The following is a 13,639-nucleotide window of genomic DNA, read 5'->3' as shown; positions in this document are numbered from 1 at the left end:
GCACCTCTTACACTCTGCTCCAGGGAAATACACCCTTATCACATGCTCTTTAAAACTTGTTCCCCAAGCGCATGCACATACATGCATGTGTAAATATTAGATACAGCCAACTTGTTGTACACATTGTGTCTGTGGATTTGGACTCATGGGATACATAAGTATGTAATGCTTACATTGTCCTGCTACTTCACTACATCACCACCCATTATTTTTGCGATGGCCACATGTAGTATGAAGATTTCTGTCATCATTGTAATAATGTCTATTTTTTCCCCAAATAGTGAACCAAGTGTTTCCCACAGGTCTGAATACAACCTCGGAGGCATATTATTTCATTTAGGATATTTGAAGTCATCTTTTCATTAGTTTACTTAATTGAGTATTCAATTTAAGACATCAAATAAGAGAATGTTCAACCTTTTTTGTTTGTTTTTAGACTTTACCTTATAGACTTAGTTAAAGTAAAGATTTAAGTTGTGGAAATGACCACAGACACTGTGTGTCTTTGTGTATTTGTAACAGTATCATTTGTAAAAATAGGATGAAATGTAAATCAGATATTGTTAAAATTGGACAATATATACTTGGGTGGCCATCAGTAAACATCTTAGTGTACATTTTTTGGTGTGTTAAATACATTTCAAGTTTGTAGTCTTTCTTTCCAAATTACATTCCAGTCACAATGATATATTTCAATATATATATATATTACCTTTTATGCCTAAAAACATTCTAGAATACATGTAAAATTAATGTAGACATTAAATGCATACATTCAATTTAAAAAATTAAACATAAAAACAGCCCATTTCCATATCGTATAGAGACACAGCTTATTTTTTTCTCGATAGCAGGCATGAACTGCCCTTATCCAGAGGGATGCTCAGATCACTAATGCAGACGCAAATCCATTCTCTACAGTTACAGCACACCAGAGTGAGAACTCATTACTTAACCGCTCATAATGAAGTCCCACGGTGCATGTGGACGTTTTGTGAGACAACTCATTTGGGAATTACAGTATAGAGAGAGAGAGAGTAGACAGAACAGAATGCCAGAGAAAGATTGAGAGTGTTTACTAGTATATATTGCCTGAATGTTGCAAACGTTGCATATTGTAGTGGAGAGTGGTGTGATTGGGAGGAGTTTGGATCATGGGTTTCAGAATGACTTTGCATTTTCTAGCAACCCATGAAGCACCATAAAGGACTCCAAGCTTCTTATTACAAATAACCTGTGCAACATTTGCCTCGCAAATGATAAATAACAAGATTCAAAATAGAAGAATGTGTGTATTGGAAGATGAGTGGTTAGTTAAAGTATTCTGAATTGGCCAATTGAGTGGTCACTTAATATGCAATATGCCTAAAGGTTGGGTGCTTTATACATTAACAGCATAATGGATAATAGGATATCATAATTGTCTCTAGTAAAATATAAATAAGCTGTAGGTCTCCAGCTCACACACGATGCAGTGCAGGACAGTATAGATGAAAATGCAGGCCCACAGTAGCAGCTGGCCAATAAGAGACGAGAATCACTCCTCCACCTCCTGTGCACTCCAGAGGCACAAACAGCTGTACAGAGCTGTAAAAATGCCCTAATTAGACTTGTATAGGTTGTATAAATGTTGTATAGAGTTTTCTTTTCTGATTCAGTTATGCTGAACACAAAAAATAGTTTTGTAGTTGTTGTTGATTTTTATTTTTTTTTAAAGTCAATCAATGTTCCTACATTACTAAAAATGTTTAGAGGTAGTAGCTGTTTCAGACCTAGGGAAAAAAGTTCCTTATTCAATATAATTTCATATTCCATGAAGATACATATAGGACTGCAAAAGTCAGCGGCCACCATCCATTTACTTAATTTCTGGTCAGAATGACCTTTAAGTACAAGTTATTCATTTTTCATTGTCAGAAAATATATATCAGAAAATACAAATAATTATAATTGCGTCCACTCCTTACCTTTATTACAGTTTCCATTCTTTTTGGGAAACTTTGTTTTCAGTTTTTAAGAAATCTGCAGGGATATTTTCACACCTCCGAAGTTTGGTCCTAGAGGTTGGTTGCATTTTCTGTTTCTCACGATCTCAAACACATTCAACGATGTTTGATTGAGGTCTGGACTCTGGGCTGGTCAGTCCCTTGTTCTGAGAACACCAGCAGATTCTTTGATTGATTTATTTTTTTTGTCTATTTTATTTTCTTAATAAGGGGCTTCATGACAGCTACACATCCTTTCAGACTCATAGTGTCGAGTTGAAAAGATGAAAACATTAAGTACTTTTTATTGGATGGTGGCCGTTTTGGTGGTCTACTAGGTCTTGCACGGTTGTTAGGACCCCCGATTTCCTTAAGAATTTTTTTTAACTCGGGTTTTGGAAACCTAACTCATTTAACTGTGTGTTTTTTTCCCTCCGTTATGCAAGTGAATTATCTTATATCTGGTCTCCTCAGAAATGTCTCCTAAAAAATAATTTTGACCAAACATTCAAAATGGAGGCTGGCCTCTGACATTTGCACAGTACTGTATATTCTATGCAGGGCTATATGGGTGTTTTGTTGTGACCATATGCTTCAGATGCGGCAGATAGAGTTGAAAAATGCTGGAATATTTCTTTAACAAGTCTCATTTTATCAATCTGTGCTGTATTCAGGTGTCTTTTTGACTTTTGGAAATGTGTATTCTGCAGCTGCTCACAGGAAACCTGTGTAGTCTGTAAATTTCATGTGTGATCCATTAGGCCTTGTGTCAATTAAAACTAAGAGGAACACTTTTCAGTAAAGTTACATTAATACATTACTTTTGGATGAGGTATTCCTTAGTGGCTGCTTCAGGTACTATCTGTTAGATGGTTTTACCAGACTTCAGCCATGACTTTCAGCTGTGTTCATTAAGACACATTACATAACACCACCAGTAACCCACTGCATGCATCCGGTGGGTGGGGAGACACCCCCTAGCTGTTCCTGCTCTTTAAATTCTGGACCAGACCAACATTCTGCCTCAAAAAAGCAGCCGCAAGACATCAACATGGTAAGACTTATTTATTCAGCTTTGAGTTGAGTATATTCTTCATTTTCAGATGGTTCATTATTTTCAAATCTGCAATCAGCAACTCATCACATTTTCTCTACCCTCTTTTAGACAACTTACACAGACAAAGGTGAAAAGGTATGTGTCTCAGAAACTGCATCCTCTCTCGGTAAAATGTCTTAGATTTGTAATAATAAGTCTATTACAATTAATTATTCCCCTGCTTATTTTAATGACAGCCATGTAGCTTAGTTAAGTATAAGTCAATAACTGTCTCAATATAAAATAAATAATATATAATAAGGCTAGTGTTATTTTAAGACGCTTGCTTTTTTTTACTTATGTTTATTTACACCTCTAATTCTATTCTTTTACTAATTTACTTCATTTTCTCCCATCAGCACGAGCAGGGCAGGTTCATATGCTTTGACCATATCACTTTCTGGGTGGGGAATGCCAAACAGGTGGGCTTATTTTCTATTTTTTAGCCATTTTTGTCTACATCTACCTCATTCATGCCTTAAACTCATTGAACCTTAGAGGAGTTTCTGCAGAGAAGGATGCTATTGGCTCTCTTGAGGGGTGGAGGAAACAAAGATGCAGCCACAGAACACCATCCTCTCACTAATTTGATCCATATTGGAGCTTTTCTCTGGCTCTCTGTTCCATTGACCACATGGGGGTGCTATCTCCTTAATCTTGCTGTCTGCTGTTTGAGAAATGTCTGTACTAGTGCATTGGCCATTTGGTGGTGAAAACCTTTATGCATATAAGCAATCAGCCTGGAGTTGCAAGCATGCAAAGATTTTGTATTATTTATTATGTATTATTAAGTATTTGTATTTACACACTATTATACACTCTTAAAAAGATGGTTCTTTGCCGGTTCTTTACTGAAGAAAGTGGTTCCATATAGAACTATGAACACTCAAAGAACCATCTTCATGCTTAAAGGGTTGGAGAAAAGATTATTCAGAATGATAGAGAATGTGTTGTATATGGTTCTATATAGAATCTTTTTTAAAATGGTTCTACATGGCATCAAAAGGGTTCTGCTTATGATGTCAAACTTGTAACAATAGAGGAATCAATCTGAAGAACCATTTTACCATGCAAAGAGCCCTTTAAGCACGCAAATGGTTCTTTCAGTGTTCAGGGTTCTGTTTAGAAACATTGTCTTTACTAAAGAACCCTTGAAGGACCATCTTTGGAAAAAAATGGAATAAGATGACAAATTAGTAATTGCTGCTGTTTTGTTTAATAATAACTGATACAGTGAAGATTTAAATGTTATGGACTGTACACCAGGAGTTTTTCTTTACATGTTTTATTCAGTATTTCAAGTTTTTTGGGATCAGTAAGAAGTGTTTAAATGGCAAATAATACTGTAATTATCTGTTTATAGTAATTTTTGAGACTGCCTTGAGATTTGACCACATTTGAAATATGAGTCAGTCTGGATAGTAATTTCATTAGAAATTCACTCTTGATGTTGTACAGCTTTCTCAGTCATTTTAGAGTCATCTACAGATCTGTTCTTCATTCTGCACACATCTAGCATTAGTTATGTTTTACATTTATTTGAAACCTGTGGAGTTCTCGAATATTTAAGTCATTTTATGCATGTATGAGCAACAAGATTGGTTATACAATATTAAAAAAACATTGATTCCAGACTCTGCTGTGTTTTGTTTTGTGTCACAGGCAGCTTCATATTACTGTAATAAACTGGGTTTCGAGCCGCTGGCGTACCGCGGACTGGAAACAGGCAGCCGCGATGTGGTCTCCCATGCGGTCAAGCAGGGAAAGGTGAGGATGCTTTCCCTTTAGCCTGGTTCAGTCGTTTCAGTGTTGGTATTTTTCGGGTAACCGTGTGTGGAAAGAATTAATCTGTTCTCTTTTTTCACTGTAGATTATTTATGTCTTTTCCTCTGCCCTGAATCCTGGTAACAAAGGTAAGTACAAGTTTGGACTAAGCATGTTCCACCCACAAAGGCAGCTGTTGCATTGTTGGACAAGCATTACAGAACATTTGCAAAAATACCTCTGTTTAGAGAGCATTATTAGTGTAAATGATATGTATTTTGTATGGCTATGATTGGTCACACATTTAGATAAAAGTGTGTGTAGATTTTTGGTAGTATAATCAAGCTGACATTAGTCAAGTTTGCTACAGTGCATAGATACAGCAATATTTTACACACACACACACACACACACACACACACATCATCTAAACCGTATATATATACGGCCACCCAGAGCTGTTCCTGAACATTTGGGGGCCCTAAACCTAGAGGACAAGTATTGTCCACTACAATTTCTCAGTAGACAGAATGAGATTTTTGACAGTACTGGTCCAACCTAGCAACAGTTCTACACAAGAATGCATGGATAGGTCATTTAAGCTTTGTGAGTTGGCTGTTAGTGAAATTGACCTTTTTCTAATAAAAATGTCTGATCAGAGATGGGGGAACACCTGGTGAAACATGGAGATGGGGTCAAAGATGTTGCCTTCACTGTACAGGACTGTGATTTCCTGGTGCAGGTAAGCATTTCAGTTTGTGTGCAGGTCTTTCTGCTTCACCTTACTTCGGAACTGACTTTCAGTTCTGTTTAATTCATGTTTATTGTCTTTATACATTTAGACTTGAGTATTTACACATTATAACATGCTCCACATCACAGCTGTGTTCAGACTGACGTCTCTCGGCTCTTGTTGGTTGAAACTCTGATTTGTGTTGATGGACACAGCTTAGGAATCACTGTGCAAAAATGAGAAATTGCACAGAAATGTAACCCACACCACAGAAGCAAGCCAGCATTTTTAGCGTGCCGGTGTCTTTGTGTGTGTGATTATGCAGAAAGCCAGGGAACGAGGTGCTGTCATCGTCAAGGAACCTCGTGTCCTAGAGGACAAGTTTGGCAAGGTGAAACTGGCGGTGCTGCAGACAGTAAGTGCTATGTCTTCATGGACAAAAATGAAAGACCATTAGAAGTTTCAACGTATGCACAAATGTTTTTGAAAACAAGTCAATAAATACTTGAAAACTCCACTTATTATTCAGTTATCAATCCTAAAGCTTATTGTTCAGTAAGTACTATGAATAGACCATACGTTATGTAGTTATGAAAGTAAATAATTGGCCCAAACTTGGGCCTTTTGGGATTTTAAATGATAACAAATGCAATCTGTTTGTGTATTGTTATATTAACATAATCAGTCCTTGTAGGTTTTTATCACCACCACTGCTCTGCTCTGATTTCTCTTTGCATTTGTTGTCTTATTTAAACATCTGGTTTCTCATGTTCCTCTTTTTTCAGTATGGGGACACTACCCACACGCTGGTGGAGAGGGAGGGCTATACTGGACTTTTTCTACCTGGGTTCCACACTCCTCTGTTTCGTGATCCTCTTTTGGATCAGCTGTGAGTGAGAAGGGTTAAATACTTAACATAAATCAGTATAAATCAACAGAGCATTGTCACTCAGCAGTGGTTGTCTCTGTCTTTTGCTAATGAATGCCCCTCCTTTATACAGATCTTTGCAAAAATACCGCTTTCTGAACGGGTGATTTGTTTTATTTATTTATTTATTTATTTATTTATTTTTTAAGGCCGAATAGCAAGCTGGAGTTCATCGACCATGTGGTGGGAAACCAGCCGGATGATGAGATGGTGCCAGTGGTGGAATGGTGAGAAAGCAGCTGTAGCACTTTGTCTTATTGAACTTATTACTTTAAGTGATCTAGCAAACAAAGTAACTTAGGTTAAAAAACCCTGAGAACCAAGTGCCATAGAGAACTGCATGGGAACAACTTCTAGTACATCCAGCATCAATCAGCATAGAAACTAATTTCTTTAAACTGTATTCTTCTCTTAATGGGATCCTTTTGGTCTAAAATAAAATGCTAAAGCACCAAAATGAGAAGTGTGGGCAGCAGTAAAGCAGTCAGAAGCAGAACCAACACAATAGAATGAAATTAATCATAATAATAATAATAATAATAATAATAGCTTTATTTATATAGCACCTTTATACATTGAGAACAAGTGATTGAAAACAAGGGTTTTACATAATAACATGAGGAGAAAACAGAAATGTAACAAATAAATAAAATTAAACAAGAAATAAATATAAAAAAGGGATAGGAATAAAAAACAAATTCTAAAAATAACAGTTAAAAATACAAATAAAAAATTCCCAAAGTAATGAAATAGATGGTCAAATAAATGATTAATTAAATGCAAAAAACAGCTGGAAACCTCAGTAGAACAAATAATACAATATAAAACTACTCAATTAAACCCAAAAAAAGAAGTAGGAACTAAATGTGAATGGCGAAAGTGGAACTGAGTACAAATTGTATCATTTGTGAACATTCAGAGAAGTATAAACCCATCAAAATTGTACTTAAATAAGGGCAACTGAGTAAGTGTAACTAGTTATTGGTAGCAGTCATATTACAGACAGGTGGGAAGGTGACTAGGGCACCAGACCAGTGTGTTAAACTCATAAACAAAAGCAGCCGACAGCTACAGCAGAGGCTGGGTCTCAGAGGGGAAACTCCCTATCCACTCCTGACCAATCAGAACACGGCTCGCACTCCACCCCAGGGTCCAGCTGTTTCTGTGGTGAGGACGAAGTGCTGTAGGAGGAGAAAGGAGAGAGAGGAGTGCTGGTAAACGATGAGGAGAAGGTGCCTGTGCTTTGTAGAAGGAAGAAAGTAGGGAAAGAGAAGGAGGGAGGTGGCTGCGTTTCATGGAATGGTAGTGGCTGCCGCTGTATTTTGTAAACTGAGGCACCAGTTTGGCACGAGAATAAATGAAGCCATGACTCAGCATCGGCCTGCATCTGGAGGCAGTTAGGGGCGGAGAATGGAGGCATCATACAAACAGCAATTATCTGAGTATAGAGGAATGGGCCAGTAGGGGGGCTTTATGCCACAAGAACTTCAGTTAAGCACTTAGTCTGGGCTATTGTTCAGTTATTAAGCTTGAAAGTTTCAGATATTAAAAATCTTATAATTCAGATTATTAACTGGTTTTAGTTAGCTAAATTATGTACTTATGTGAGTGTATGTGATATGTCAGTGACCAATATACTATTATAGTTTAATTGTAATTATCTGTCTAATATTGGAACTACAGCTGATAATTAAAACTGATAACTTGCTGTCTTATTTTTTCATGCACACACTGATACATGTGTAGCCAGTAGAGGTCAAGATTACTGAAATGGAGACTAGAAGACACTAGAGCTGTGTCCAAAATAGTCCCCTGATCACTTTACCCTACATTAGAACATCTGGATCACTATACAGAACACTAGTGTAGGGAACGATGCGGATACTACGTCGTGCGCGTTTGCCCATTACTGTGCGACAGCAGATTCCGCCACATAAACACTATAAACTTTAGCCCGCTGACTTTGACGTCTGATGAAGCTGAAATTCGGCCCTACCCATTATATATCTGGCTTAAAGGAGAATTCCATAAGTATTACTGACATAAGGTTATTCAGAGTGGTTTGATGTGAAGTGGTTCATTGCGGAGAAACTTACAGATTCTGATTACAGTGGTGGTGATAGGAACCAGGTGTCTACAACACAAATATAGCCATTTTATTTACTGTCCAAAACCACCAGTGAACCTACACACATACACACGTCTTCTTAGTTTTATATGTAATGTTCATGATGATAAGTTACATTTGAAAAAATAATTTTCTTTGGGGATAATTTTGCTCTAAATGTACCTCTCCACCATGAATGGATTTTTAACACCAAACTATTGTAAAACAATGTCTCAGGCATCAGGTTGTATGTCCATAACTATTTCTTGTAATAACTGTCTATGATGGAGCTTTCAGAGGCATTAAACCCTTCAGACGTCTGGTTCCTATCACCACCACTGTGAACAATTCTGACATGATAGTTTCTCTAGAACAGAGCATTTCACACCAAACCATTCTGAATGACTTTGTTTACATCTTAACGATTTAATTACATAGACGATAAAAACAAACAATCACACGCTGGGACCATGGCTTAACTACGTGTGTGTGTGTCTGTGTGACTGTGTGACTGTGTGTGTGTGTCTGTGTGGACAGGTACCGGAGGAACATGCTGTTCCACAGGTTCTGGTCTGTGGATGATAAGCAGCTGCAGACTGAATTCAGCGCTTTGCGCTCCATAGTGGTGGCCAACTATGAGGAGACAGTGAAGATGCCCATTAATGAGCCAGCCATGGGAAAACGCAAATCCCAGATCCAGGCAAGAACACACACATACATACACACACAGACGTCTGTCCATATGATTACACATACATGTACAGTTGTATACAAACATTTGGGAGCCCCTGGTCAAATGACATTATTAGCTGAACTTTGTGAAAATACATGAACATATCATCCTATATATATATATATATATATATATATATATATATATATATATATATATATATATATATATTTATCCCTATAGATGTTGTTCAAACTTTTTCATTCAACTGTACACACATCAATATGCACATGCATCTCTGTGAACACATGGAGATATTTAACATTAATATGCACACACACGTTCATTTGAATTTACAAACACAGGTGGGAGTGCGCATGCATGTGTGTGCTAGTTGTCTCAATGTGTTTCACTTTCAGAAGACCCACAACGCATTTGGACACTTGAACCTCTGATAAAATGTAAAGAACTTCTTTAGGTTCTCTCTAATGGAGAGATACAAGCACACACCAACACCCACACAAACACACACACACACACACAAAGCTTCCTGTCAGTCATCTCTTCTTTACGTGTATGTGTGTGCAGGAGTATGTGGAGTACTATGGTGGTGCAGGGGTCCAGCACATTGCCATGAACACCCCCAACATCATAGAATCTGTGAGTAACACCGGATGTCCGCTCAACTGGAATCAGAATCAAAATCCGACTAATGTAATAATGGAATTGTATGTTAGCCAAGCACTAATAAACTGTAAAAGGAATTTGTTCTGGCAAGTATGCAGATAGAGAAAATATCACACACACACACATTTTCTAAGCCACCTATCCTTCTGGATCGCGGGGGGGAGCTGGAGCCTATCCCAGCGGTCATTGGGTGGAAGGCAGGATACACCCTGGACAGGTCGCCTGTCCATCATAGGGCAGACACACAGACATATACGTTCTCACACACACACTCACACCTAGGGGCAATTTTAGGTCCAGTTGCCCTCACTGCATGTCTTTGGACTGTGGGAAGAAACCCACATTGAAACGGGTGTGATAGATATGTGATAGATAAATAATAAAGACCATAATAATAAGTAAATAAGTGTGTCGTCTTGTGATGTGTGCTCTTGCTTGCCCTTCTCTGTAGATCCGAAATCTGAAGCAGCGTGGCATGGAGTTCATGACTGTACCTGATACCTACTATCAGCAGCTCCGGGAGAAACTGAAGCATTCAAAGGTCAAAATCTCTGAGGACCTCAATATCCTGGAGGTGGGCTGTTGATATAAGATCTATTTCTTTCATTTTTTATTTGGTCTTCTCTTTTATGCACATTTGGATGACCACCATGTCTAAATTATACTTTGTGTACTTTTAACGTTTACATGCACGTAAAGCACTAGAATCTGAAATTCAGTTTTGTGTAAATACAGCCTGTGGAAATTGTTTTCTTCATAATTGTGTAATTGTGTTTTGTCCAGGAGCTGAAGATTTTGGTGGATTATGATGATAACGGCTACCTCCTCCAAATCTTCACCAAACCTATCCAGGACAGGCCCACCGTGTTCCTGGAAGTTATTCAGAGACACAACCACCAGGTGAGTTCTGACATGTCATAGGCATTAAGCTTCTCCCTAAAGACTTCACAGATTAACAGTGTTCAATCCACGTGGGGACATTTATAGAGAATTTGTTCTTAACCATTGAGGTCACACGAGCACATAACAAATGCAGTGAACAGTTACATATCCTATTAAATATCTACATGCTTAAAAGAGATTTATTCAAGGGTTCTTTAGTAAAGGTAATGGTTCTATTTAGAACCATAAGCTCTACATAGAACCATTTCATGCTTTCATGGTTCTTTGCATGGTGAAATGGTTCTTCAGATCGTTGGAGAATGTGTTGTATATGGTTCTATATAGCACCAAAAGGGTTCTTCCTTTGTTACAAGCTTGACATTAAGCATCACACTTAAAAAAGATGCTTCTTTAGTAAAAAAAAGATTTTATATAGAACCATATTGCATGATTAAAGGGTTCTTTGCATCATAAAAGCGTTCTTCAGATTGATGGAGAATGTGCCGTAGGTGGTGCTATATTTTTGAAAAGGCTTCTATATAGCAGCAAAAATGGGTTTTGCTATTGTGATGATGTCCAGTTTGTAACAATAAAAGAAATCTTTTGGTGCTATGTAGAACCCTTTTCAAAAAGGTTCTAGTTAGAACCATCTACAGCACATTCTCCATCAATCTGAAGAACCATTTTATGCATTTTATTTATATTAATGCAAAGAACCCTTTAATCATACAAAGGGTTGTTTGAGTGTTCATGGTTCTAAATAGAACCATTGCCTTTACTAAAAAACACTGGAAGAACCATCTTTTTTAAATGTGTATATGACACCAAAAACTTTTTGGTGCTATTTAGGACCATCTACGGCACATTCTCCATCAATCTGAAGAACCATTTCACCATGCAAAGAACCATGTAAGCATAAAATGGTTCTATACAGAACTCATGGTTCTACCATTGTTGCTTACTAAAGAACCCTTGATTAACCATCTCTTTCACGTGTGTAGATATTTAATAGGATATGCAACTGCTGACTTCATTTGTTATGTGATTGTGTGCTTAAAAGTATTTTGTTCCACGGTTCCTTTTTATATTATATAATATCATATCACTGTTCTGTGTGTGCAGGGATTTGGTGCGGGGAATTTCAAGTCCTTGTTTGAGGCGATTGAGGCGGATCAGGACGCCAGAGGGAACCTTACTCTCCTGACTCCTAATGGAACCACTGAGGAAATCTGAATCACAGTTTACATTTAGAAAAAAGAAGGGAAAATCAATCCACTATTTCTTTTTTTTTTTTGCAGATCTAAACAGTTGAGTTTTACAGATGTTAACCAGTTTATTCCAGTACTCTGCATTGTGTCCATGTTTCTGTTGTGTTGACTGTCACGTGGTGCATCTTTTCAGAAAGTAATGACCATAAATCTGTCTCAGACTCAAAGGGCCTTAACGGTTTGATCCAGCGCCCGTTTAGCATGCAAGAGGTTGAGAGTTCGAGGCCCGCATTTTCCAAAGTACGTATATTCATGGGTGTGTATCTCAACTCTTAACGGGTGGGAAGTTTGTTCAAACTGCAAAACCTCTGTATTCATGATATACTGTGGCTTTTCTAAGGATTACTAAAAACACGTCCGACCCATCAGAAAACTGCAGTTAAACGTCTCGTGGGAGCTTCCAGCCCAACATGGTAAACTGCTTCTGAACACTTAAGCATAAGCTTTTTTACTATATTCATAAACAAGATTTTAGCCAGGCGAAATAAACTTGATCGCTGTTTTTGTTTAAGATGTTTGAAACAAACGTCACGTGAGCACCAGCATAAAAGTTGAGAGATGACGTTAAAACTTTAAATTAAAATTTCGCTACTGTCAAAGATTGTTAAAAAGTAGTGGAACTTAAAATATGGGTCTAAAATTCAGTTTGCATTTTTTTATCCCACTGAAAGAGTTGCCTAAAGACAATATACGCAGCTCGCTGAAAGGGGGGCTCCACCAATTGTTCAGAATTTCCGGAAAGTTATATAGTTGAGAAGTCATTCAGAGTGGTTTGGTGTGAAATGCTCAGTTCCAGAGAGATTTAACCTAGAACTGTTCACATTGGTGTCGATAGGAACCAAACGTCCACCTCTAGAATCTCCCTCACAGAAAGGTATATTGCATGAAATGATTATGAATACACTGCCTGATTCGTGAGACATTGTTTTATGATAGTTTTGAGAAAGTTTAGGCCTAAAATGTCTAAAAATCCATTTATTTTCATCTATTTCTACTATTTTACCATCAGCGTTACATATAAACACTGAGAAGACACGAGTAACGTTAGGTTCACTGGTGGTTTTGGATAGTAAATAAAGTGGCTGTTTTTGTGTGGTTAGTCATTGTGACCCCTGGTTCCTATCACCACCACTGTAAAGAAGTCTCTACAATGAACCACTTCACATCAGACCACTCTGGATGACTGTTTACATCTCAAAACAGTTATAACGCGTAGGTATGTAGTGAGTTGCATTTTGGAATTGTGCAGAATTTTTTGAGAAATCGGTGGACTTTCCCTTAGAGGTAAAGGAAAGCTTACCCAAAATTCAAGGTGTAACTTAACATACAAAAAAAGGAAGAGCTTCATTGTTTTCTGTTTAAATGGAGTGATACTGATATGAGCGCCCTTGTTCAGTGTAATCAATGAACCGGTACAATGTTATGAAATTAATGTAATAAAGCATTTATTACCAGAAACGCCACAGACTCTGCTCACTTATATATGATCCTTTATAGCTACATGCTAACCAACGGG

At 37.6% G+C, this 13,639-nt stretch overlaps 1 protein-coding gene across 1 annotated transcript; it reads left to right on the top strand.

The window, feature by feature from the left end:
• The first annotated feature begins 2,941 nt into the window (after positions 1 to 2,941).
• Positions 2,942 to 12,290, top strand: hpdb (4-hydroxyphenylpyruvate dioxygenase b). Its single transcript, XM_036578422.1, has 14 exons — positions 2,942 to 3,039; positions 3,151 to 3,177; positions 3,441 to 3,503; positions 4,744 to 4,848; positions 4,952 to 4,994; positions 5,505 to 5,587; positions 5,904 to 5,993; positions 6,364 to 6,467; positions 6,656 to 6,733; positions 9,151 to 9,313; positions 9,875 to 9,946; positions 10,425 to 10,547; positions 10,757 to 10,873; positions 11,978 to 12,290. The coding sequence occupies exons 1-14, from the start codon at positions 3,037 to 3,039 to the stop codon at positions 12,086 to 12,088; spliced, it is 1,182 nt and encodes a 393-aa protein (XP_036434315.1). The 5' UTR covers positions 2,942 to 3,036; the 3' UTR covers positions 12,089 to 12,290.
• The last annotated feature ends 1,349 nt before the right edge of the window (positions 12,291 to 13,639 follow it).

This window comes from Colossoma macropomum, unplaced genomic scaffold, assembly GCF_904425465.1.
Source record: "Colossoma macropomum unplaced genomic scaffold, Colossoma_macropomum, whole genome shotgun sequence".
In the NCBI taxonomy this organism is placed as follows: Eukaryota; Metazoa; Chordata; class Actinopteri; order Characiformes; family Serrasalmidae; genus Colossoma; species Colossoma macropomum.
The sequence above is the reverse complement of the archived record's forward strand: the minus strand, read 5'-3'. Positions and strand labels throughout refer to the sequence as shown.